At 35.3% G+C, this 25,451-nt stretch overlaps 3 protein-coding genes across 7 annotated transcripts; 1 reads left to right on the forward strand and 2 right to left on the reverse strand.

Moving 5' to 3' along the window:
- Positions 1–6,115: 6,115 nt before the first annotated feature.
- On the reverse strand, positions 6,116–8,984 carry LOC110732171 (protein FAR-RED IMPAIRED RESPONSE 1-like). Its single transcript, XM_021912081.1, has 5 exons — positions 8,847–8,984; positions 7,402–8,468; positions 7,194–7,273; positions 6,890–6,923; positions 6,116–6,848 (listed from the first exon to the last, which is right to left on the reverse strand). Exons 1-5 carry the CDS (start codon positions 8,982–8,984, stop codon positions 6,116–6,118), a joined length of 2,052 nt encoding a protein of 683 aa, XP_021767773.1.
- Positions 8,985–10,548: 1,564 nt separating this feature from the next.
- Positions 10,549–21,734, forward strand: LOC110732175 (potassium channel AKT1-like). Of its 5 annotated transcripts, none has more exons than XM_021912086.1 (12): positions 10,549–10,822; positions 15,852–16,217; positions 16,304–16,361; positions 16,452–16,769; positions 17,000–17,245; positions 17,488–17,586; positions 17,976–18,008; positions 18,107–18,292; positions 18,776–18,970; positions 19,106–19,181; positions 19,782–20,351; positions 20,884–21,734. In XM_021912086.1, exons 1-12 carry the CDS (start codon positions 10,647–10,649, stop codon positions 21,132–21,134), a joined length of 2,574 nt encoding a protein of 857 aa, XP_021767778.1. In that variant the 5' UTR covers positions 10,549–10,646; the 3' UTR covers positions 21,135–21,734. The 5 variants fall into 5 exon arrangements, with proteins under 5 accessions (XP_021767778.1, XP_021767781.1, XP_021767777.1 ...); XM_021912089.1 differs by having other exon boundaries at positions 16,053–16,217; XM_021912085.1 differs by lacking the exon at positions 10,549–10,822 and adding an exon at positions 12,959–13,817.
- Positions 21,735–21,978: 244 nt separating this feature from the next.
- On the reverse strand, positions 21,979–25,163 carry LOC110732172 (probable boron transporter 6). The gene is made up of 11 exons (XM_021912082.1): positions 25,072–25,163; positions 24,840–24,978; positions 24,576–24,741; positions 24,264–24,430; positions 23,941–24,114; positions 23,756–23,851; positions 23,536–23,658; positions 23,094–23,401; positions 22,686–22,983; positions 22,513–22,572; positions 21,979–22,180 (listed from the first exon to the last, which is right to left on the reverse strand). Exons 1-11 carry the CDS (start codon positions 25,146–25,148, stop codon positions 22,028–22,030), a joined length of 1,761 nt encoding a protein of 586 aa, XP_021767774.1. The 5' UTR covers positions 25,149–25,163; the 3' UTR covers positions 21,979–22,027.
- Positions 25,164–25,451: the final 288 nt, after the last annotated feature.

Raw genomic sequence — 25,451 nt, forward strand, 5'->3', positions numbered from 1 at the left:
GGGACAATTTCTACTTGGGGCCGGGATTCTTTCCCGTAACACAACCTGACACGTATGTAATCTTAGAAGTTGTGGTATGATTTGGTAACTTTAACTAGTGTTAGCCTTATTGATGTTGGCATTTCATTAGGTGCTCGTGTGGTGCAATTATGCTAGCTGCTATCAAACACTGTGTAAGAAGCTTTGATGTTGCCTTTCACATGGTGAGTATTGTGGGTTATGATTTCAGGAGTATGTAACCCGTCTGTTTTCCTAATCAAATAATATGTGCTATTATTTCAGGACAAGATTCACACCTTGAGGCAGAACTTGTTTCCGTCTGATGTAAACAATGATCTGAACCAGATGAAGCCAAAGTTGGAGGATGTTCTGCCTAAAGAACGTCGAGGGAGTCGTAGGGGCAGTTCGCACATGACCAACTAGTGTTTTTAGGCGTTTGATTTCAAATTTTCTGAAAAATATTGGTTAACCTGAATTGTGTTTTGGTTACTCAGAATTTGGTACTGAAAATACTGTGCTAGGCAGTAGCAGTGTTTTCTTAATTAACTATGCAAACGAGAACATCATGTATTATTCTTAATTTTGAACATACTAGAATTCCTAGAACTTTTCTACTACTGAATTCAAAAGAAATTAGAACACAACATAGTTATATGCTATATTAGATAATACCCCTAAAGTTTATTCAACAGAACTCGAAACTTGATTCCGAGGTCCATCCAAACCCTTCTGCCGAGGTATTAGTGTTTGAGTTGGTTTCGAACAGGTATCGGGCATGCTGAATGCGGTTCACATAGGCACTGGGGTAGTCGGTGTATTGAAATGGTCGAGCTATATTAATAGACATGTTTTCATCTTCTTGTAATCCATTTTCAGCTAGCATTGTCCTTCTGAACCAAACCAATTGCTCGGTATCATTCTCCATTTTCTTAAGGGGGTCTTCTTTTGAGTATTGCAGCCACTTCCAAGTAACTTTGATGTCACCCCCTTTGGTGTTGTAAATTTTTTCCCAAGTAGCACAATTCCCCATTCCTCTCCCTTTCCCACAGCTTCATCAACCTCCAGCCACCAATCTTCTAGGTAAGCAAAAAACTCGAAAAACTTTTTAAGGTAGATGTGGTAATTAGGGAATGCATATGACTCCGCTAATGATCTTCTTAAAGTGCGCAAGTTGAAACAGACGACTATCTTTGCCACATCTACCAAATAATACATGAAACAATACGCTTCTTTTCGAAAGTACCTAGCCCGCCCTACTCTAAACAATGTTAGGAAAGGGTATTCGGGGTGGAAATCTATTCCCTTAACAGGGTCGTGTAAAACCCCTCTAGCAATGGTTGCCAACTGATGACTGAACATTAATTCCTTGCTACGCCTAGGCATATACATATCCCAAATGATACCATTGGATCTTGATGTCCAGCGTTTTTCAACTTGCGTACTTTCCTTAGCACTCTCTTACGTCGTCTTTCAGATTCTCTATTACCTGCATGACCAACAGACACTTCAATCAATTATTGTAGTAGGACTATACACTCTTCTAATAGTACTTTATATTCATGCAAATTTTCATGTCATTGAGAGGACAATAACTCTTGCTCACACATAAATATATCACGCATGGTGACATTAGAATTGGTGACAATACAAACAGAATAGTAGTTGAAGCATTAGAATTGCTAATAGAATTCACTTACAATGATTTTAGTTTTGCTGGGAATTGTGTGTTGTACTAAGATTACTACTCATTAGTTTAGAACAAATAAATTCATCATTTTTGAACAAATAAAGCGTTAGCAATAACAAATAGAAAGTAAACAGTCAAAAGGAATACACACAAAAACTTAATTTCATGAGTTAACTATGATACCTCTATTCGCCATTGCCAATGGTGCAGGGTTGAGACCTTTTAGTTTAGTTTATGGGGGAATTGGTGATTTAATTTCAGTGTGTTGTTGACTATTATATAACAACCCAACACCAATGGTTGCATTTACTTTGATAGTGCAATTCAGCTGTAACATAAATGAGTCTTACCTTCCTAAATGTGTTCAACTAATGTGAGAAATGCATTGAGCCTAACACCAAATTTGTACTGTCATTGCAGGTGTATTGTCTTGTCAATAAGAAACTTTGCTTCTGAAGTTGAACAAAACTAGCTTCCTAGATGTACTTCCTTTCTTTATTTTATATTTAAAATTAGAATTCCTCTGTGATTGAAGATCTCATGGGATTTTTTTCCCCTTTTTTCCCAGTATTAATTATGTTATTGTGGATTGAATTTTAAACTACTCCTTCCTCTCATTTGTTCCTAAGTCCTTCCTTTACAGTCCTTCCTTTACAGTCACCATGTCAAGCTCACAAAACTTATCAAGAAGGGCTTGGGGAAGGCCGGTATTACCACACCCCACCACACCTGTCATGTACTTCCGGCCATTCGCCACCACTACCACCCCTGAACTTGATTTCAACTCCACTCCATACTTTGCTACCCATGAGTACTACACAGACGGAATATGTATGCCTTCTTCCTTTCTTCGTGATCAACTATCCACCTCTCTTGACTTAATGACAACCACTTACATTCCAAAAAGTTTTATGCAACTTTCTTTGAAATCCCTCTCCCATATATTTGAAGAGAGCACAAAAATCTGTGGGCGGGAAAGTATTACCAAAACTCCCGCCTTTATAAATCGAAATTAATTGCAGTTGTATACCTCCAGTAGTAATTTAACTACAACCAATTGGTACTATAATTACTCTGAATAAGTAACATTGGTACAACCCCTAACTGTACATAAACAGATTACAACGGTTTATATTTACTAGCAGTGGTACTAATATTGTGACAACTGTAGTTAATAAGTAAGACAAATGATCTTAGGACAATGGACAAAGTATGCTCTACAACGGTTTTATATTTACTTTCAGTGGTACTAATATCTAATATTGTGACAACTGCAGTTAATAAGTAAGACAAATGATCTTAGGACAATGGACAAAGTATGCTCTACAACGGTTTATATTTACTTGCAGTGGTACTAATATTGTGACAACTGTAGTTAATAAGTACGACAAATGATCTTACGACAATGGACAATGTAATGCACTATAAGAAATTGGGTGTAACACCAACCTTCATGCATGGGAAGATGTATTGATATGGTGTTAAGGCATTTAGCAATGGTATATCTTATGAAGAAATGCGGTTAATAGAAAATGGATCTCCGATAAAGACGGTTAATAGAAAATCAAGCTACAATTGGAGTTCTCTGCTAATGATGGTATTACGATTAACAAAAAATGACAAACTATTTTCGGTATATGTGCATAACAAAATCACTACCTAACAAAGATAAACCTAACTACACCACTACTATGTAGACGAACAAGCAAGGGTCGGATCCCAAGAACATATGGTTCAACCAATTAAATAGTCCCAAGAACATATGGTTCAACCAAGTAACAAAATAAAATGAATGAGAATCAATAACTAAAGAACTAATTAAAACGATTAAATGAAAACAATATGACAAATCAATGCTAAAAACATCCAAGATCAAGCTTCACCACGAATACAATTAATGCAATAGTCATTCAGGCGCAATGTAAGACTTATCATTTCACAACAAAATTAGAAGTCAGTTCTCCAATAAACATGATAGTTTTCATCATCAAATGGAACGCGAACATAATTTGGTATCTGAATATTTTGTATTTTTAGGGACTTTCAAATTGGGGTAAAATCATCTCAAGTAATGCCAATAATTTACTACAACACAGCAACACAACACAGCTAGAGATGGAGAAGCATGAATATAGTTCTAGTAGTACCCTACAAAGTTTTAATGGACTACATGACTATTCCTGTTCATAGTTAAAGTCAATACAAGTTGGATTTTTTGGTATTCCAGTGGTTCTTTTCCTCTCCCCAGCGTACTTGTGTAACTTATGAAAATAAAACCCTAAACCCTAACCAACCCTAAACCCTAGACCCTAACCCATAACCCTAAACAGAGTAATAGTACCCTACATGCAGTTAACGATACTTTTGTTATATACAGATAAACATTTACCTAGTGAAAGCTTTGTAACTGTAGTGGTATAACCGTAAATTACAGTAATGTTAAAATAGGCCCAGTAACATATGGATGAATTGCTCATATAAGTATATAACAAGACAAAAAAAACGCGAAATAGGTTTGAATGGGTACAATACCTTCACAATAACTACATAATATGTCCTAAATGTTAGATTTAAATTAGTTTGTAAATCAGTTAGGTTGTAACGGAAATACAATTATGTAATAATGAACAAATACAATATATGTTAGTATAAACAACAAGTGCAAATACAAACAACAAGTGCAAATACAAACAAACACTATATTTGAGTATCAATTTCTCAGGTGTAAAATTGTTAAAATCATTTCTTTGGTACTAATCAGTTAGTCCCCATAACTAAGTGTACAAGTACTAATCCAAAGGAAGCCAAAAGGTTATTTATTAACATCCACTATATAAGGTGAGTATAATTAGTAACACAATCAAATGGTACCCTTCTCAATCTCAGTTGAACCCTTCATCATGGTAGTATAACTTACAAAGGTTATTTACATTAATAGTAAACTTAATTAAATAATACCCTTCTCAATCTCAGTTGAACCCTTTACCGTCTGTATATTCAGGTGGTACCAATTTCCTTTTCAGTTGTACCCTCTGCATGTAAAGCAGGACAGGTATATGACAAATATTTTTCCATGATAGTTTACTATAACAATAGTTTATTCCGTTTCCATGCTAGTGGTACCCTTCTCCTTTTCAATTGTACTCTTTGGTGGTTTAGTATAACAAAAGTTTATTCCATGCTAAGTGGTACCCTTATCTGTTCCGGTTGAACCCTTTGCATTTTCAGTACAACCGATTTTATTCATTCCAACTGTAATCTTTTTCTCGAATGTAAATATACACGATCAACATAATGTGCACACACACACCCTCGCAAAAAAAAAAGGCTTTGATCTTTTAGATAAAAAAAGAAATAAATGTTAGACAATTCTTACACCCAATTTTATCCATTTCGAGGCACCGATTTTATTCATATAGTTAGAGGGTTTGATCTTTTACATCAAAAAACAACTAAATGTGCACACACACACCCTCGCAAAAAAGGGGATCAATGTACTACATATCACAAATACATAATGTCATCCTCCAAAAAAATACCCTAGGTGCTAACATAAAAGTTCTATTACACATGAGCAAAATAATTACACCATTTTCTTCATGTATTGCATTTCATCATTACGATTTCACTACTTTGCAGACATCGTCACTTGGGTATTGGCTGTACCATTAGCGTGTTGGTTAGTGTCGTTAGGACGAATACGGAGTTCATGAGGATGCTGGTTTGGATGTAGATATTGATGGTGGTAAGCCTGAACATACTGCTGATGGTGGTAAGGACCAAAGGGTAGGAACACAGGCTTAGGAGCAATGGGTCTGTAATTTCCGGAAGCAGGTGCTGTTGCAGAATTAGGGGTACTAGGGGTCGCCACCGCCTCTGTACATGGAATGACTGGTCTGTAGTGATGATGGTAAACAGATTGTCCATCAGTCCCCGACATGTTGGCTGATGGAGTATGGGGGGTATTTGCACTTGGCACACCAGTGAAATACCCTATTGATCCATCAGCATCCACCATCTGGATGCATCCTAGAGTGGGGGCTGTAAGGAAACACAAAACCGTGTGGTGGACCCATCTACAATAGACAAAACAAGACACACCAACAAAACACACCATAAAACACAAACCCATTGCAAACTATCAAACAACCATAAAAAAACTTAAAATACTAAACGGAAGATAACCTGGGAATATGAAGGTGTAGCATATGAAGGTGTACACTGTGAATCATTTTCAACCTCTGAGGATTTTTTTGTATTTCTCTTGTTGTTTGTCTTACCCCCTTTTGTAGACTTCTCAACACAAGAAGGGAATCTCACAGCAGTTGTTCTGTGAGCAGGCCTCTTTGGCATTGGGGGATCCTTTGGTACCTCAGAGCAGCTACCTTGTCTCTGTGTGGAAGGGGTAACAGGAGTTCCCTTCTCCCATCATCCTTCTCCTTGTGCGTTACTACCATTGATCATCGATAGCTTTTCATCCACTTGAATTTCTAATAATTGCAGGCTTTGGATCACTAGATCAGTTGTGGTTTTATAAACACAGGCCTTCGTGCTAAGTGAACCAAACTTGACCATCATTTTATCATACCTACAAACCTCGTCAGTCTTGTTTGGGTCATGGTAAGCAACCTTAACCCTTGTGTGCTTCCTAATCACATCTTTCCTCCAACGCCTAAGAATGAATTTGTCAGGTATCTCATAGTGATCATTCAGCTCGTAAACCTTGATGATGTGACGACAAATAATACCGTGGCATTCAAAGTGCTTGCAGTCGCAACTAGCTTCTTTAGAAACACAATCGAAGGTTGTTTTGTATCTCCGCTTCCGCTTTGAAGGTTTCTCCTTCGTACAGTTTTTCGGCTTGTACCAAACTCTATCCTCAACAACATGCTCAATGATACTCTCAGAAACAAGTCCTTTTTCAATTCGACTAACATAAAGGGACCGGCTACATTCACGCTGGACTTCTTTAAATTTTGCATCGGTATAGATATTCTGGAATATAAGCTCAACTGGGAAGTCACTGTAAGCCTTCCTCACATATCTCGCATTGTTATCATCAGCTTTCTTTTCAGCTGTAGCTCTAACCTCAAGAGCCTCAACGTAACGCTCAACAAATTCATGCAGCAGGGTGTGTCTACTTAGATATCCATCAAAGAAGCTGTGAATGCTTTCCCAGCCCAAAACAAATGCTTGACAAACGCTGGAACCCACATTGCTTGTTCTTCATACAAGCCTGACAAACAGCAATTATAATTACTAAAATTACATTAAAACCAGACATACTTGCTGCAAAATTGATGACTCCAAAAATTAAAAATATAAAAATGACAAAATCAGCATTTCATATTACAAAACACCAACACAAACATTTTGCTCGAAGACAACATTTCAAAATACAAAACACCAACACAAAACTAAACTAGAATCAAAATATGTCTCCAATTCAACTAAATTTTAACAGATGAACTAAACTTAGTTTGCAAATACATTCACATTTACTTACCTGCCAACCATTCATCATCTTCAACTTCGAATTTCTTAATAACGTCACGCCAACGTTCTTCATATTCCTCACAATCAAGACTATCATAAATAGCATGCTTCAGCGCCTCCTTCAGCTCCTGGTACTTCTAATGCTTGCCTAACTTCTTTCCAAACTTGTTAATGATGTGCCAAATGCACCATCTATGGGTTGTTCCTTTCATAACAACCTCAGAGCTTTCCTCATTGCCGGATCCTGGTCAGTAAGGATCCCAATAGGTTCTGTGTCGCCCATGCATCGAAGCCAATTTGAGAACACCCATTCAAAAGTCTCAGCATTCTCACGGGTGACAAGCGCACATCCAAAAAGAATGGTTTGCCCATGATGGTTCACTCCTACAAAGTTGCAAAAAGGAAGTTTGTATTCATTAGTCAAATAAGTGGAATCAAATACAACTACATCCCCAAACTCTTCGTAAGCCACCCTACTCCTTGCGTCTACCCACAACACATCCTTAAGCCTTCCTTCTTCATCAACTCGATATGTGTGAAAGAAATTTGAATTGTCATCTACCATTCTCTTAAAGTAAGAAAACATGGCTTTTGCATCACCTTCTTCAAATACCCTTTTCCTTTCCTTAGACACTTCATCATGTAAGTCTTTTTGCTCAAACTGCATCCCCTCCAACCCATTCCTGTGCCGAGCCATACTTCTGTAAATAGTAGAAACTGGCACCCCTGCCCTTCTTTCTTGAAATAGCTGCTTCACAATATGGGGATTTTCCACCAAAAACTTCTTTCGAAATTTACTTATACTCTTCGCTTTACTAGGGGTTGGACTATGCCCATCATGTTCCATTTTTGCCTTTGTTATCTCCCACTGACCTACACCATTCACATGTGCATATACAAACACAGGGCATTCACATTTTTTTGACTTTCGCTTAGGACACAACTCTTCATCCTCACTGATTTGAGCATCTGTGACTAAACCCACTTCACTCTTTTTCCTCTTTCGACCAGGCCTTCCATAGTTTTCACATGTCCACCTACAATTCCTCTTTGCCCCTTTTCCATTATTTGCACCGCTTGCACGCACAACACCAAACCCATTCTGCTGCCCATATTCCCTGAAATACTTATCCACTTCTATCATGGACTCAAAAACCATTCCAATGGATGGAGGTGGCAAAGCAACATCCATCTCCACTTCACCAGCCTCCTCAATCTGAATAATGATGGAGACATTGCCCTTCCCTTTCGTTGGAGTCTTAAAGGACTCCTCCCCTACAATTACCTAGTACACCATAACATAATACATTCACCTCACAAAGGTCAGCATTAAACATTAGGTCTAAAAATTTTGAGCACTTAACAATAACATATACTCACACAACTAGTCGTAATAAGTAAAACGAAAAGTACATGATCATCTAACAGAGAGCACTGACTACAGGGAGGACAATGCAATTCTGAGCAATTACATGACATACCAATACAACCAATCAAGTTACATGTATATATTGCAAATTTCTCATACAACTGCGCAGCACAACGAAGTCAATTATGCAACTTTTCATACGATTGTAAATTTACAAACACTTATTCCCCCTTCCCCCCAATTTTCAGACAAACCCAGAATTACATATCCAAATTTAAGCAATTAAATAGTCACCTGATTTAAAAGCAACTCCAATGCCGCTGCGCAGTCCACTTCTCCACAGTCGTCATCTACGGCCTCTGGGATGCTCGGACCTAACTCACCACCGTTGTTGTACCGCTCGATATCCTCAGTTCTTTCCAGATACTCCATTACACTCCAACTGAGAATACTGTAACTTTTTCTTTATTTTTTAAACTCCATTTTTAAGGTTTTTTGGAGCTCAACAATGGAAGAAAAGTTGGTCAGCTTTTCGACATTAACTTTTGGAGGAAGAAGCTTCTTTTTTTCAAAATTACAGTGGGTCTCTCTCTCAGGAAGTACAACTGGTGGGGAAGGGTGAATTGTTTTTTTTTTAATCAGCTATGGGTCCCACACCGTTACAAGTTTTTTACTATTCCGTTCACCTTTTCCCTCCATTTCCACAAACCGTTACAATAAAGTGGCTCTTTATTTACAATTTTGCCATGTTATGCACTTGCATATACAATATCAAACCTCATTTAGTACTTCCTCCTACTTACCATCTTCATTAGATTGACACGCACTTATAAACTATTGGACATTGCTAATGCTCTTTCAAATATTATTATTAGCTCACACAGCTTCCATAATCTAATAATTTTGCTCCTAATTAATCGTCATTATTTTAATTTTTAAGGTTTTATTATTGTACAATGCAAAACCCAAAAATTAACGTAAGAAAAGAATACATATAAGTTGCTCCCATGGACCTAATTAGAGTATTAATTAGACAAATGCTCTTGACTACCTCTTGTTGAAGTTTAGACAACTTTGCATATTGCCTAAAAAAAATATATATTAATAAGTTGTCTTGTGGGTATTAATTGAACGAGTTGGTCGCGAGCTGAATGTTTAATTTGTTTGACATTGAGTTTAATTTTTTTTTAAAAAAAAATTAAGACAACCGAGTTTAACTTTCATTTGAAAGATAATATAGATATAATTTATTTTTTAACATTAATAAAAAGCAACTCTTTTAGAACATTGCTTCTGTAAGTTTCCCTTCTTAGCTCTTAATAGTTAGGGCATGTTCTCTTCAGCTTATTTTCAGTTCAGTTCCTAATTTCCTTCTCTCATAAAATATTAAGTTCAGTTCATTTCGATCAACTCAGTTCAATAAATAAGAACATACCCTTAGCTTCCTGGACACGACTTAAAACATTTTTGTAGATATTGAAACAAATCGAGCAAAAGGGAAATTCCCTGTTTTTCATGGTGAGAAACGAAATTTGTTTCTCATGGGGGCATTTTTGTGAATAAATCAACAACTTTAATTGAATAAAGTTATTGCTGGTTTATTTACGAAAATATTATGTGAGAAACAAATTGTTTCTCATCATGAGAAAATGGGGCATCTTCCGAGCAAAATCTAACACGATTGTGATAATATGTGTTCAAAGTTTTAAAATACGGCTCACTAAACGCAATGGGGCAAACAAATAAATAGGGGACAGAGAAACTAATAATTACGTATTGCTAATAATCTTACATTATATGTAAATAATTTCTTTGTAGCTTGACTTAGCAGCAGTTAACACCTACCTGTCTGGGAGAAGTCAACTCAATCATTTACAATAGTTTATCAGAAAAACCTCCCCTTTTTTATTTTTTAAGTTAAGATGATCTGAGTTAGTTACTTATCTCACAAATTTAAAAAGAAAATAGCTGTATTATTTGAAAAAACCACTAGACATATAAATGAACAATGGGAGAAAGAAATATTGGGAAAAAAAGGGAGAGAGAATTAGAAGTAGATAACAATAATATATAGAAAAAATTTTGGGAGTAAAAATGAACAATTTTTGGAAGAGTTCAGTATGTGCAGATAAACTAAGTGATGTTGCTCCAACTTCAATAGATGGAACAAGCCATTATTCGAATGGCATTCTTCCTTCTCTTGGTGCACGTAGCAATCGCCGTAATGCCCTTGGCCGCTTCATTGTTGCCCCTTTTGATCCCCGTTATAGGTACCTCTTCGTTGTTGTTGTTGTCGTCGTTTTTGTGATTTGTAATTTTTACTTTGCACTTCAATTGAAATTGTTTGCATTTATGTGTATATGAAATTTGACATGAAAAATGGTAATTGCATTGAGTTGATCAAGTATCGTCCGGCTTGTTTAGATTGGAACATTACGTGTATTTCAACACGTACAAAAGCTTGGGTGTTTTGGGTATTGGGTATGAATTTTATTTTGGATTAGAAGTCTAAATTCAGGTTTAATTGAGTTTGAGTATGAATTATTTGACCAGCGTGAAAATTATTCCTAATTATAAGATTATCGGGGTATCTCACCATCATAAAAACACCTGATACGTAAGATGGATCAAAGAGAGAGGGAAATTAAGATATGATCACATGCTTGCAGGGTTACAATGACTCACAAAAGTAGTCATTTAAAAAGTTATTTTTTTAAAATTACAAGACGCTATTATTACAAATATGATCCTCGTATAGAAATCATTAGGTAAATTTGTAACAATAGGTTTTGTATTATTCAAACTTAATCATCATTTATTATAGAAAGATAGATAACTGGTTTCTTATTAAGTTGACTTTTTCACCCTAAAAATAATACATGTATAGATGTATTTGCACGCACGTATTTGTATGACTTGAGGAGACTAACCAAGTAGCGATTTTGTGATGTGCAAAGTGATCGACAAAACAGACTTCGATATTAAATTTTAGAAGGCCCAATTTTAGGATATATCTATATTAATTTCATAATTGTTACTCAGTATAAAAATATAAAGGCGGTGTAGTATTTTAGAGTGAGATCATGGGTTCAATACCTTGAACAAACAAAACTGTCTTACAAAGGATCTCATAAATATTACGTCATTCTAAAAAACACATCTTAATATAAAAGGCTGTTATGCAATTTTGTTTGTGTCTAACGGTGATGTATTAGGACTTCCTACTCTACTAGCCATCTTGATTAAAATTCTTTCAAGTTCCAATGCCTACGAAATTTATGTACTTGTAAATGCCAATTTTTTTTTGGGTTACGTTGCATGTATACATTTCTACTTTGACATGAATGCATCTAATTCCTAAGAAATTCAATTTTCCATTTTTTTAATTCATCAACCAATTACCAACACAAAATAAACAACTTCTTGTAGATTCAATTCACTATACTGTGTTGCAATAATACACATAATTAATGGGTCAAATAAAAAATCACATGATTATTCCATTTTTTTAATTCATCAACCAATTACCAACACAAAATAAACAACTTCTTGTAGATTCAATTCACTATACTGTGTTGCAATAATACACATAATTAATGGGTCAAATAAAAAATCACATGATTAGGACTTGGAATTTTCTCGTATTTTAGATTTGTCAAATGAAATTGAAGATGAATAAAACATTCAATGTGCTTTTAAAAATTAAAAAAAAAAATTCTAATTTGTAACACACGCTTTATCCATTTTATTTTACTTACAACACAACCACATGACATACAATATATTAATTTATATGCAGAATACCTAGCTCGACATTAAAATTATTTTGATAATGTCGCTTGTTTACCTTCTCTAAATACATCCTAAAAATACACATCCTAAATTTTATTTCATAAGTAAAAGAAAATAAAAGAAGTAGAAAGTTTAGTACTCCGTACGTTACATTACTTTTTATAAAAGAGTTCGTTAACCTTAAACATGGATTCACAATCAATGTATACGATGAACCCATTCAAGCACACACCCTTTACTAGATTAGATTTGGTTTCAATTCAATCTACCTTATCAAATAATAAATCCTTTCATGTTACTTTAATAGAAGTAGAGATTTAGTAACGGTGTCATTTAATATTACGAAAAATCAACCCAAAAGATATGAGTATTAATAGCTCATCACAAACTCCAAAATTTGGGATCTAGTTCAACTCATATATGCCAGTCCTTAATTGGCCTATGTCTACACTACATATTTTTCTAATAAGAGGAAAGACACTTCTCACCAAACATTAATTGTTTCAATAGTATTTCCACAATACTCCCAATCAATTACAAATACATTTTTTATACTTGCTTAATTATAAATTAATAATAAGCATGCATTTTTATTTATTTTTCTTAACAAAATTATATTACTGAATACAATAATCACAGTTTTTTCTCCGATTATCAATGAGTAGTTATATCAGTAAGAACTACAAATTAACGTACGTAACAATTACATTTCACACACATTGACAATAACTCAAATTAGATTCTTTATATCAGTACTTATTATAACGAAAAACACGTGATTTTAAATAAATTCTAGTAAATTATGATTTTGAGTTTTTTTTTTTTTTTTTTTTGAAAGATTATGTTTTCGAGTTTAGAATGGAATCATTACCCAAATAAATTCGGCTTAATGGAAGCAACATGGAAGTCCATCGATGCCATTATTCTGAGATTCCTCATAATTTCATTTCAACTAAGATAGCCGCCCATTAGACCCCAAGTCAAAAAATTGATACCCATTTTTTAATTTTTTTATTATTATTATTATTTCTTAAAAAGGCAGCCTTTAATATACCCCATTTAAGGTTATTTTAAGAATAAAACAAAAAAAGTATTTTCAGACTTAAGTCAAAAAATAATTCTCTACTTTTCCTACAAAAACAATGCCAGAAAAATGATACTCCGTACCACTGAACTCGGACAGTAGCAATATTGCAGAAAACAGGGTATTTTGAATTACCAAAAAAAAAAAAAAAAAAAAAAAAAAACAGAAACAGAGGAGAGAGAAAAATTGCTAAATTGAGAGATGAAAACATGGTTTAATTCTCCAATTTGTGGTAAAAATATTATGGAAGTTGAAATTGACCCAACTTCAATTGATGGTTCAAGCCATTATAGTCTTTCTAATGGTGTTCTTCCTTCACTTGGAGCTCGTAGCAATCGTGGTGCTTTTCTCCATCGTTCTACTGTTTCACCCTTTAATCATCGTTATAGGTTTAATCTTTAATCTTAATCTTATTTCTTTGTATAGTTTTGTTGATTTTAGTATGAAATTTCATCTGGGTTTTGAATTTTTTGAGCATTTGTGTTGTTTTTTGCATGTAATATGTTAGAACTGATCTGGGGTTTTAGAGTAATTTTACTACATTAGTTCAGGTTGTTTGGAATTGAATTATTTTTGGTGGGTTTTAATTTTCTGTGTGATTTTTGGCTTTTAATTAAGGTTGATGTTATGAGTTATGAATTACTCCGTATGAATTATGCTTATAATTTGGGATTTTAACTAGCTTAATAAAGTTATGAACTCTGATTTGTGTAGGGGTAATAAAAAATTAGTATCAAGGTTTGAACCTCTAAAAATGGCTAAGCCTGTTTCAATTTCAAGTCCAAAACAGAAACTAATGGTCAACTTATAAGCTAGTAAATGTTGTAAAATGGTCAATTGAACTGGGTTTTTTGAGTCAGTTAGTCTAAGTGATTTGGTCATACTCGGGTGCTAGAAATATCCGGGTTGGGTTTGGTAAGTTCTGGGTCAATATATTTTCAGTTTAGTGGTTGAAAGTTTGAAACTAGTATAAAATATAATCTTAATGTATGCTTTTTAGTATGTTGTTATAGATATTCAATGATAGTCATCAAAATTGTCAATTTAAGGCAGCAGATCAAATTTTTGTTCGGGTTACAATCGTGTTTCCCAATTTCAAATATGGTTTAGTTTTGGGTCGAGTGATCAGGGTTGGACTAGTTTTGGGTCGAGTGATCAGGGTTGGACTAATTTTGGCAATTAGACTTGTATTTTTATCCTCTTTTATATCATTTATTTAGTTGCTTAGACAATGTATTTTTTGTGGTTTTTGAGAACCTTCACGGGCCATTTAATTGCTTTGATGGATTTTAAAATATGACAATTTGTTTTTTTTTTTTTTTTAAGATAAATGGAATCAGCTTAATTTTTTTTTTTTCTGGAATATATAGTCTTCAAATTGTAGCTATGTTCTAGTTAGATTCTTCTGAATTTGTAGTTCCCAAATTCATAGTGAACACCACAATTTCTACGAGCTCCAAGTGAAGGAAGAACACCATTAGAAAGACTATAATGGCTTGAACCATTATAAATTTTATAATTTTTTGTAATACATTCTTAGCTGTTATTACAATATTGCATTGAGAATTGTGAAAAAAGCTAACAAGACAAATAAAAGAAACGGAGGGAGTACAAAGGAAGAAGGGTGCAACTTATGGGATAAATCAGAAGAGCATTAGAAAGTAAAACGAAGTTAATTTTAAAATGAGCAAGTTTGTTGCATCAATATTGTTACATTTCAATTTAAAATAACCAAAATAAAGTGAAAGAGTACATAGCAATAAGTGTAGGAAAAATAAATTCTAAAAATCTCGACGAGCTCATTATGAACTAGACTTTGGCTGATAGAAAGGGTTCTGGGACTGGTTTGTACAACTTTGACTAGGTATCCAGTCCCCTTCACCTCTGTTTTTAACAATATACTCTTTTGGATTTTACAATAACTTTATGTAGCTTAGAATAATTTAATGAGTCAATCCAACATTCCAACCCTTGATCTGCCTGAAGTTGATTTGGTTTAAGCTTGTTTCAAACTTGAGTTTAGCATAATTAACAAGTCCAGTTAAGTTGATCAAAAGGCTAGTTGAACTTGGCCTGTTGTGATCACCAGTATTTGTTGGATTTTGTGACTTCTCATGGAAACTTATCAATGTGTCAATTTAAAATACTTTTTGGAGTTGTAAGAAGCAAGATGTGATATTGTAAAGCGAGGGAAAACAGGCAAGAAACAATCTTCTATAGGTTTTTATTTCATCTAGGGTACTATTGGACCACCACCCATGACACTGCCTATATGCACCATGAATTGATTTGCTTGCATCTGGAATCGATTTTCTTTCTTTCACAAGGCGTGAAACAAAGATTTGTTCCAGTAATGTAGCATTTTATGAAGGTTATATTATTTTGCATACTTGTATATATCCTGATAATGTTTTTTTGTGCAGAATATGGGAAATGTTTCTGGTAATTTTGGTCTTTTATACATCATGGGTGTCTCCATTCGAATTTGGATTCCTTGACAAACCAATCAAAAGCCTAGCTATTCTCGATAATATTGTTAATGGATTTTTTGCTATTGATATCATTTTGACCTTCTTCGTCGCATATCAAGATCCACAAACGTATCTCCTGGTTGATGACCGAAGGTTGATTGCTTGGAAGTACATAAGAACCTGGTTTTTGTTCGATTTCATATCAACCGTCCCTTCTGAACTTGTTGACAAAATCATCCCCGACAGCATTCATGCCTATGGCCTCTTCAATATGTTACGTCTTTGGCGTCTTCGTAGAGTCAGTAAGATGTTCTCCAGGTAAATTCTTGGCATTGTAACTTGGGAGTATGGAAACTACATTACCAAAATTTCTACACACTTATGTTAGCCACCTTCATATACAGATTGGAGAAAGATCGAAATATCAACTACTTTTGGATCCGATGCATTAAGCTAATTTGTGTAAGTATAATTTAGAAGTTCAAACTGAACTGGTGTAGATAGATTTCATTTTTATCCAGCTTAATATTTTATAAACTTGTTCATTTGCAGGTGACTCTTTTTTCGGTTCACTGTGCTGCCTGCTTCTACTTTTTCCTTGCAGCCCATTATCCTGACCCGAAAAAGACTTGGATTGCTCTTTCATTTCAGAACTTTCAGACTGCAAATTTGTGGCTACTTTATGTGACATCAATTTATTGGTCAATAACCACTCTCACAACAGTGGGTTATGGTGATTTGCACCCTGTTAATATAAGGGAGATGGTCTTCGACATTTTCTTTATGCTCTTCAATCTTGGATTGACTGCATATTTGATAGGAAATATGACAAACTTGGTGGTTCATGGGACTAGCCGAACTAGAAATTTTGTAAGTGTGCACTTTGCTACCTTGTTCTCTCACTGCTCTTGTAGCCTTGCTTGCTTTCTTGTTTGGTTTCTTTCAAGGTTGGTCTTAAGAAATTTATTTGAAGCAAACAGTCATCAAACACCTGATGTTGCATTTTCCTTATTCGTTAACTCAATGGTTTTAGCAATGCATTCAGATTTTGATTGTGCTGCTAACTTGTCATATTTTTTTTTGGTTTTGTGTACTCATAGAGGGACAAAATACAAGCTGCTTCAAATTTTGCTCAAAGGAATAGGCTTCCTGTTCGCCTCCAAGATCAAATGATCTCTCACTTGTGTTTGAAATACAGAGCTGATTCAGAAGGGTTGCAACAGCAAGAGGTTCTCGAATCCCTTCCTAAGGCAATTAAATCAAGTGTGTCACATTATCTCTTCTATTCTCTGCTTGATAAGGTGTACTTATTTCGCGGAGTATCAAACGACCTGCTTTTCCAGCTGGTATGTTTAAAATCCCTTCTTGTTGCTAGCCTGAATTTCCACTATACGTAGTATCATACGACAGGATTTTTGTCCTATATACTAGAGATGTCCTTTTCTGACATTAATTCTAATCTCATACTTTGTTTATTTTAAAATACTTGTATGCTTGAGGATTTTTTTTTTCTTTTTTTTTTGCTAATTTTCATTCTTGTCTCTTAATTTTGCTGCTAACTGTGTATTTTCTTTCCTATCTAATTAAGGTTTCAGAGATGAAAGCTGAGTACTTCCCTCCCAAAGAAGACGTGATTTTACAAAATGAAGCCCCTACAGATCTCTATGTGCTGGTCCATGGCACAATGGTGAGAATGAACTCTCATTTATAATGCATGTTACTGGTAACACTAAGCAAGCCTGCATATACAACTAGATTAGCTGGTAAAGTGGAAGGCATTTTCTCAAAAACAGGCTCAGAGGTTCTAAACCCATCTATCTGGAACAGTAGTTCTTTATTCCTCTAGACCCATAATAAAATTAAAAAAAGTTCCATGCAGTCCATTTTGCACAAGTGATGTTTTATCAGGATTTTGAGCACGAGAAAGGGATTTGGATTTCTGTAGCTCTTTTAATATTAGAACACAATATAGATCCCAAAAAAGTTGCTGTAAATAGTTACTGTCTTGTAAACTTGTTTTCTTTCTGAAGTAAATAATGTAGACTTTCTGGCATTTGACTGAGGCTTTTCTTGCAGGAGTTTATTGTGCAGAAACTTGGAGTTGAACAGGCAAGCTTTTTATATTTAATATTGCAAATTATCTTTACGTGATGCTGGTAGACTCTGTGTAATGCATACTGTTTTTAATTGAAGACTTTTATTTACAGGTTGTTAAGGAGGTTAAAGCTGGAGATGTATGTGGGGAGATAGGTGTTCTTTGCTACAGACCGCAGCTCTTTACTGTTCGCACCAAGAGATTGTGTCAGCTACTGCGTCTAAATCGAACTGCCCTTTTGAATCTTGTCCAAGCTAATGTTGGAGATGGAGCTATTATCATGAATAACCTCCTCGAGGTTTGTGTTTTTGAGTTGTTTTTCACTATTAATATATTTATCAGCACAAGAATTTTATCTCAAAAAGCATTAAATTATGAAGAGTAGGGTCTCGGCAGTAGGAGCTTAGGACGTTGGGTTAGATATATAATACAAGTGGCTCAGTATGATGGTTACAATATTACGTTGCAGATTTTCTAGAGGTTGTGTTTATGAATTTATGATTTATTATATAAACAGATTTACACTTTGTTTAACTGGGAGGTTGTATTTAATTGACATGTCATCTAATATGCGATAGTTTTTTAATTGACATGTGATCTAATATGCAACAATTAGTTGATAATTCACAATAATCACAGTAAATAGGAATTTATGACAGTTTAACAACCCTATTTTGATTTTGTTCATGATATTCCGAATGTTAGAAAAAGTAGTGAAGTTTTCACTACATTAGAAAGTCAATTTTATTAACATTAGTTTTATGTTTGCTTGTTAATGCAGCATTTAAAAACTCAGGAGGATCCAATTATGCAAGCTGTTCTTGTAGATGTTGAGAAAATGCTTGCTCAAGGTCAAATGGATTTGCCTCTTAGTTTATGTTTTGCGGCTGCAAGAGATGATGAGCCATTGTTGCAACACTTGCTGAAACGAGGCTGTCATCCTGATGAGAGAGACATGAATGGCCGCACTGCCCTGGTATGCAGTGCACTTAACTCATGACATTGCACACACTATCAATACTAAGTTTGTGTGGTTGATCTACGACTTTCTCTTTTTACCCTTTTTATCACTCAGACACTCACTATCCTTTTCTGCTAATGTATACACCAGCACATCGCTGCTGCCAACGGAAACGAAAGTATTGCAAATATCCTATTTGCACATGGAGCAGAACCAAATATCAAAGGTATATGTGAAACAACACTTGGCAATCTTCATTTCAAGCTTGTTCTGTGTTCTTTGATTTTCTGTTGTACTTTGGAACAGTGGCCTCTGGCCCATTGGACTAAATGTTGGCCGATTCTGTAAAACTTGACTTAGAATAGTTGGTGGTGTTGGTCTTTCCATTTGTATACTTCTTTTCTTAATAGATGCATTGAGGATGTTCTTATTAACTGTAGAGATTTGCAAGGATAGCTGTCCATTAAGAAACACTAGACCAGAAATTGGAGGATTGGGCGGTTATATTATTTTCACAATTTTTTCTCCTGTCACTTTAAGGTTTCTTATAGAATTCAAACTATATATTGTGATTGTAACTAAAAAAAAATACAAAGAAAGAAATGAATGAGTATATAAAGTGCAAATTTAAATATTTTTAAACGAGGAAATACAAGACATTTGGTCTGGCCCAACATGAGCCTTTTGTTCCTCTCCATTTTCTGTTGTGGACCAGAATATGCACACCTAATGCTCAATTGAGATTCATACTTTTTATTAGTCTAATTTTATTGTTATAAATCAATCTTCTGATGAGCCACTATATGCGATTTTTATTTTAAAACAGACTCTGAAGGGAGCATTCCCCTTTGGGATGCACTAGTAGCCAAGAATGACTCCATGATCAAGCTACTCAAAGACCGTGGTTCCAATATAGCTTTGGGTGATGTATATCGATATGCTTGCTATGCATTAGAGCAGGGTGACCTGGATTTGCTAAAGGTTATTGTTCGTCATGGTGGAGATCTGACATTGCCTGGGAGTGACGGATCTACACCACTTCATGCTGCAGTTTCTAATGGAGATATTAAAGCTGTCAATTTCCTTTTAGAGCTAGGGGCAGATATTGACAAGTATGATGAGGATGGATGGACAGCAAGAAGTTTGGCAGATTTTCAAGGGAAAGAAGATATAAAGGCATTATTTGAATCTAAGAAAAAGGCAGCTAGCCTAGAATCAACTGTAAGATTTCCTGATAAGGGAGCTGGTCCTGCTCGGATCATGAAGTATCCGAGTACTGGTACAATAGATGTTCCTCCAAACACAATTCAAATGACGCAGGTTGATAATCACCCTAGGCGTCAGGTTGACACATTTCAAAACTCGCTATTTGGTTTTGTCTCAGCTGCCACTAGAGGTGAGCATGGGTTGAATCAAACTTCTGTATATATTTATAGTTTTTGGTATCTAGCTTTGAATTTTTACAGTTTATTTTATATAGGCTAATAATACATGAGTTTATCTTAGGCTCTTTTAAACACACACAAAAAGAAAAGGAAAAAAAAAATAGTATGCAGCAATCAGAACTAGATTTTGCTTAATAAAACTGATAATTAATGAGTAAATGATTTAAACTGGAGCTTATTATTAATAAGTTGAAGTGAATTGGGCCTCAATACTGTCAACTTAGTGCATCACTGGCCATTTGTTTAATCACCTTATACCAAATTAGCCATGAACTAATAATCATAAGAATGAAAAATGCTGCATTTTATGGATTTCTTTGTAAAAATACGAGTTACAGATAGTTCTTGTCTTTATGTCAACTGCTTATAAAAGAGGACTTATGATAATTGATATGATCAGAGATTCAGAATGTACACATTGAGCTCATTTGATTGTTTGCCCACTGTCTGTGTTACTAATCAAAAACTTCTAAAAACTTGCAGGTGAATCTACTGATCTCAATGGTTTCTCAAGTATGTTGGGGAACCAAGTAGCTAGAGTAATTCTTAGATGCCCAGAGAAAAGTGAGACTACAAAGCTTGTAATGTTGCCAAAGACTCTGCAAGAACTGCTTGAAACCGGAAGCAAAAAATTTGGATGTCATTGTACGAAAGTAGTCACTCTAGAAGGTGCTGAAATTGATGAAATCGATCTTATAAGAGATGGTGATCAACTCTCACTCATCTGTTCATAAAAACAAATTCCTTGAAAGCTCATTTTCGGTAAGCTTTCCATTAACATCTATCTTCTCTAGAAACCATGACTGTCACAGTATTCATAATCCTGGCCAATAATTGATTGGAAGATTACCCTGGCAAAGCCAACGGAAATCAAAAGGCTTTATAAAATGACCTATGCAGGAATGGTACTATAGTGATTACTAAATACCGAGATTAAATTGGTGTCCCCAATCATTACCAGGGATGGCTTTGTGGATTTGGAGCGCCGTATATTCTTAGAAACAGGAAATACCTATAGAATAGATTTGTTCTGCTTACATGTTTTTGTAATTTTTTCCATTTTTTATTTGTTATTTTCCAAGTACAAATTCCAGTTTCTAGCTCACAAAATTATACTCCATACTTGAAGGGTAGATACACCCTCTTTGGTGTAGTTTTACGTAGATTGGGATATGTGTAAGGGCATTCTCGGAACGGCTCAACTGAATAAGGCAAAGGAAAAGTTATCCTTTCTATACTTCAGTTCTTGTATCATGTATAGTATGATGATTTTGGAAATGTAATCTACTAGTTCAAATGTCAAAAGAATTTTACTTCTTTGCTTGTGGTCTCAATTCATTTGTTATTGCTCTATTTTGATTCCACTTTGACAGAATTAACACCACAAGTTTGAAACTGAGAATTCATAACCATATTTGGAACTGGTTGTCCTAAGCTCTTGTTATTAAGGACCTGATATGATTTAACTGATACCATTTACAATAGTTACGTTAATCTATTTCCTGTCGCGATGTTAGTAAGGGCATATCAAGAAGTTAGATCACGAATCATTAATGTTTAGAACTTTAGAATTAGTAACTACTTCTGAACATCTCAGATTCTCAGTATTACATAGCTCTGTACATAACTATTCATATCTAGTAAAAGAGTTTCCTCGGAACCTACGAAAACTCATACTTCTATGCTTCAGTTCGCCTCTTCGAGTTGTCATGGCATCAAATACTTCCCCGTCATACAGAGTCCTATCACCATCGTCGATTACATCAATTGGTTCTGGTTCCTGTTTTTACACAAAGTCATGCACCGTGTCATTAATGAATGCTACACACATATTATGAATGTAATCATGAAAAAAATTGGTGAGACTAATTTAATATAGATCTAAGAGGGTGTATCCTGTTGTATTGTTTTGCTGTTTCTGAGCAATTAAGCCTTCAGACTACAGAAAGCATATTGTTAATCAAGTCGAGCTCATTAGAAAACACTTCATGATGCAGAAAGTATTATACTCGGCTGAACAAAAGAGGGCTAATTTAGTCAGAATTAGTTCAGTAAGGATGATCATGTATCACTTAAGAAGTTAAGAGACCATGAGCATAGCAGCAAACATACCGTTGCTGGAATGCTAGGCATTGGAGAGAGAACCATTTCCTGGTATTCAGCTAAACAATCCTGCAAAAAAAAAGATGGATGGGAAATCCGAAATCATTAGCTCTGACAACCATGTTGAGCAGGGAAGATATGTAAGATGACATTGTAAGAAAACGTAAGATGAAAGGACTTACATTTATAGATATAGATCGTTTATCTCTGGCGTTCATTGACATGTGAGGTACAGCGATGACTTCTTCGTACTCAGCAGCATCCAGTTCTTGCAGATACTCAGATGGAAACAGCTTAGGAAGCAAGTATTCTCTGATAGGTATTAGAAAGATGAATGGCAATGGGAACAAAATTCCGACTATAGGTATCCATGTTACTCCGAAGCAAAACAGGAAGTATACTAATTGGAACACTGTAAATGTCATGATATACTTGAATGGCACTGACTCCACAAATGAAGCATGGTTTCCTTCAAAGACTCTGTCAAACACCATTCCAAAAATAAGCACAAGAAATTAAATTTTGTTAACCAAACAAACGGAATTGCCATGTTTACCTATATTATAAATTTAAACACGAAGGAGACTTACTTGTATCGACGACTTGGGGTGACAAATAGTAGTGGCAACCTTTCCCAAAACTGATTTCCAGGAAGGCTATCAAGCGACATGAATGCAAAGTATCCCCATAGAACCGATGTAGGTATCTTTTTTATGATGGGAATTGCTCCAACAGCGAGGCCAACGAGTAGGGATTGCAGCAGGTTGCTCCATCTCTGTTCAGATACCCTGATGGGTAAGTGAGCATCAATCTGCTTAGCCGGATCAATTTTCTTCACATACCCATTGTGATTCATTATAGCCTCTTTTAACCCTCTTAGTTCTCTTGAGACAGCAGCCTCCTGCGAGAAGAGAAATGACATTACCTATCAATAAAAAGTTGTACCATATCAGCAAGATATAAGGTATTTTCAATCATACCGAGATTTTTCTAAATTGATTTTGTAAAACATACTTATACATGAGACCAAACACCTACATTAGGAACAGGTTCTGTCTCTAAAAAGGCATCTTTCAAGTTTTGGTAGAGTTCCGTGTTGCTAGCATCCTGCTGTATGCATTCTTTAGCTTTGGCTATCATCTTCTTTCGGATCAACTGTGGTCCATTAACAGCATGTATAAGAACTGAATTCAAATCATATTAGAAGCTGATTATTTTTACCTTTCTTATTCCTCTCAAGATGCTCACTAACCTGCCTCCTCAGAACAGCAAGGCTCTTTGTGTGCATAGGAGCTTGCGGTAAGACTCCATTACACGGAGGGAGTCCTAGTAACCCACAGATCAAAGTCTGATAAAGACAATAGTAACAGAGATTATTCAGCCTAGGTGTTTTTTTCGGAAACAGTGAGCATTGGAAATGCTTGGAAATAATCTTACTGTAAATCCAAGTAAAAACAGATCATAGTGGAAAGCAGAAGGTTTCTTAAGGTTAAACTCCTGCTGCTGAGCCATCTGAGACGCGACACTGTGATCAAAGAAATAAAGTCCTGCAATCATCACTGCAGGTATAGAAGCAGCAAGGATGTAGACAATGGGGACCTTTGGCATATCCTGCATTCCAAAAAAATCTATTTTGTGAAGTATTTACACGTAAATTAATCAAATCTGCAGCATGTATCCAGTTATCAACAAAAAGATGGATACTGCAGATAGTTCTCAGTCACTTAGGCTAATGGCATTTTCTCTGTAAGAACACTGACCTTAAAAACTGTCCAATGGGATTGCGAGGCAGAGTCCCAAGGGGATGGAATATCAAGCCGTCTGGGTATATCAGACGACAGTCTGCTAGGGACAGCATATGACAATGCTGTCCATACAACGATCATGAAGGGAACCCCATAATCTGCTATAAAGCTCCGAAACCATCCTGTTATTCACAAGACAAAATATACCAACTGTTACTGTGACAAATCAAGGAAGGTTTTGTAACACACGACGAAAATTGAGGTTCCTAGAGACAAATTTAAACCTTCAAAATAAACTAGACAAACCCCTTAGGAAACTCAGAATACCTGTGCCATATTGCCATGATCGCGCTTTTATGCTTTTCAAAGAAGTAAAGAGTACCCCAAAGGAGAAGACAAGAGCAAGCAAGCCATTCACGTAAATCATCAGGAAATCATCACCCCTTTCCTTATGCTCTCTCCCATGAGGTGCACGGAATTCATCAAGCAAACCCTGCCATTTTCCAAATAAACAAGCCAATTCAATCAAATGATCAATTCAAACTAATATACTTACGCGTGCATATTCCTCTTGCTTACATCCATGCATACCTCAACCGCCTGTTGCATAAAAAGAACAGAAATCAACATGCCAAAGAGCTCCCCAGCTAGCCTCGTAAATCTACTAATGAGATTGCAAGCATTAAAAATTGCAAGAAGGAACAGGAAGAGGGATGTCCAAATGCATACCCTATAACAAACAGAAGAAATATATCAGTAATATATTTAGTCAAGAATGATACTGAAGCCTAACCATTTCAACTGTCAGAAGTTTCTAGCTCACCATGCTGCCCAAGCTAAGAAAAGCTCCTTCCCCACTTTATCATTCTTTTTCGATATATTATACAGGTAAGTGTACATGATTATTGTAGGTTCCGCCACACCTAAAATCAGCAGCGGCTGCCCTCCAAATATAGAGAAAATGATTCCACAAATAGACGTTGAAATAAGTGTTTCCACTGTGCTTAAACTTCCATCTAACAACAAAGGAATATTACCAATTCAGCAACATGAAATGCAGAAGATCGAGTTTTTTTTTCAAATGACTATAGTTCACTAGGCAACATACCTGTATCCCTACTTAATTGCTCTCCAAATGCAATTACAGGAAGAGCAGATGCAAAAAATATACAAGTTGTTGGAGCCAATATCCTGCATATGTTG

This window comes from Chenopodium quinoa, unplaced genomic scaffold (assembly GCF_001683475.1).
Source record: "Chenopodium quinoa cultivar QQ74 unplaced genomic scaffold, ASM168347v1, whole genome shotgun sequence".
NCBI lineage: Eukaryota > Viridiplantae > Streptophyta > Magnoliopsida > Caryophyllales > Amaranthaceae > Chenopodium > Chenopodium quinoa.

What these genes read in the sequence shown, in the direction of transcription:
- LOC110732171 (XM_021912081.1), bottom strand. Translation starts at nt 8,984, where the DNA reads ATGGAGTATCTGGAAAGAACTGAGGATATCGAGCGGTACAACAACGGT. An exon ending in AGATGATGAATGGTTGGCAG is followed by an intron (nt 6,924 to 7,193) that starts GTAAGTAAATGT and finishes GCTGTTTGTCAG; the next exon opens with GCTTGTATGAAGAACAAGCA. An exon ending in CAAGCAATGTGGGTTCCAGC is followed by an intron (nt 6,849 to 6,889) that starts GTTTGTCAAGCA and finishes AAGCATTCACAG; the next exon opens with CTTCTTTGATGGATATCTAA.
- LOC110732175 (XM_021912085.1), top strand. Translation starts at nt 13,630, where the DNA reads ATGAAAACATGGTTTAATTCTCCAATTTGTGGTAAAAATATTATGGAA. An exon ending in GATGCATTAAGCTAATTTGT is followed by an intron (nt 16,362 to 16,451) that starts GTAAGTATAATT and finishes GTTCATTTGCAG; the next exon opens with GTGACTCTTTTTTCGGTTCA. An exon ending in TGAATGGCCGCACTGCCCTG is followed by an intron (nt 18,971 to 19,105) that starts GTATGCAGTGCA and finishes TGTATACACCAG; the next exon opens with CACATCGCTGCTGCCAACGG.
- LOC110732172 (XM_021912082.1), bottom strand. Translation starts at nt 25,148, where the DNA reads ATGTACACTTACCTGTATAATATATCGAAAAAGAATGATAAAGTGGGG. An exon ending in TTGCTGTTCTGAGGAGGCAG is followed by an intron (nt 23,659 to 23,755) that starts GTTAGTGAGCAT and finishes AATGGACCACAG; the next exon opens with TTGATCCGAAAGAAGATGAT. An exon ending in AACGATCTATATCTATAAAT is followed by an intron (nt 22,573 to 22,685) that starts GTAAGTCCTTTC and finishes TTTTTTTTGCAG; the next exon opens with GATTGTTTAGCTGAATACCA.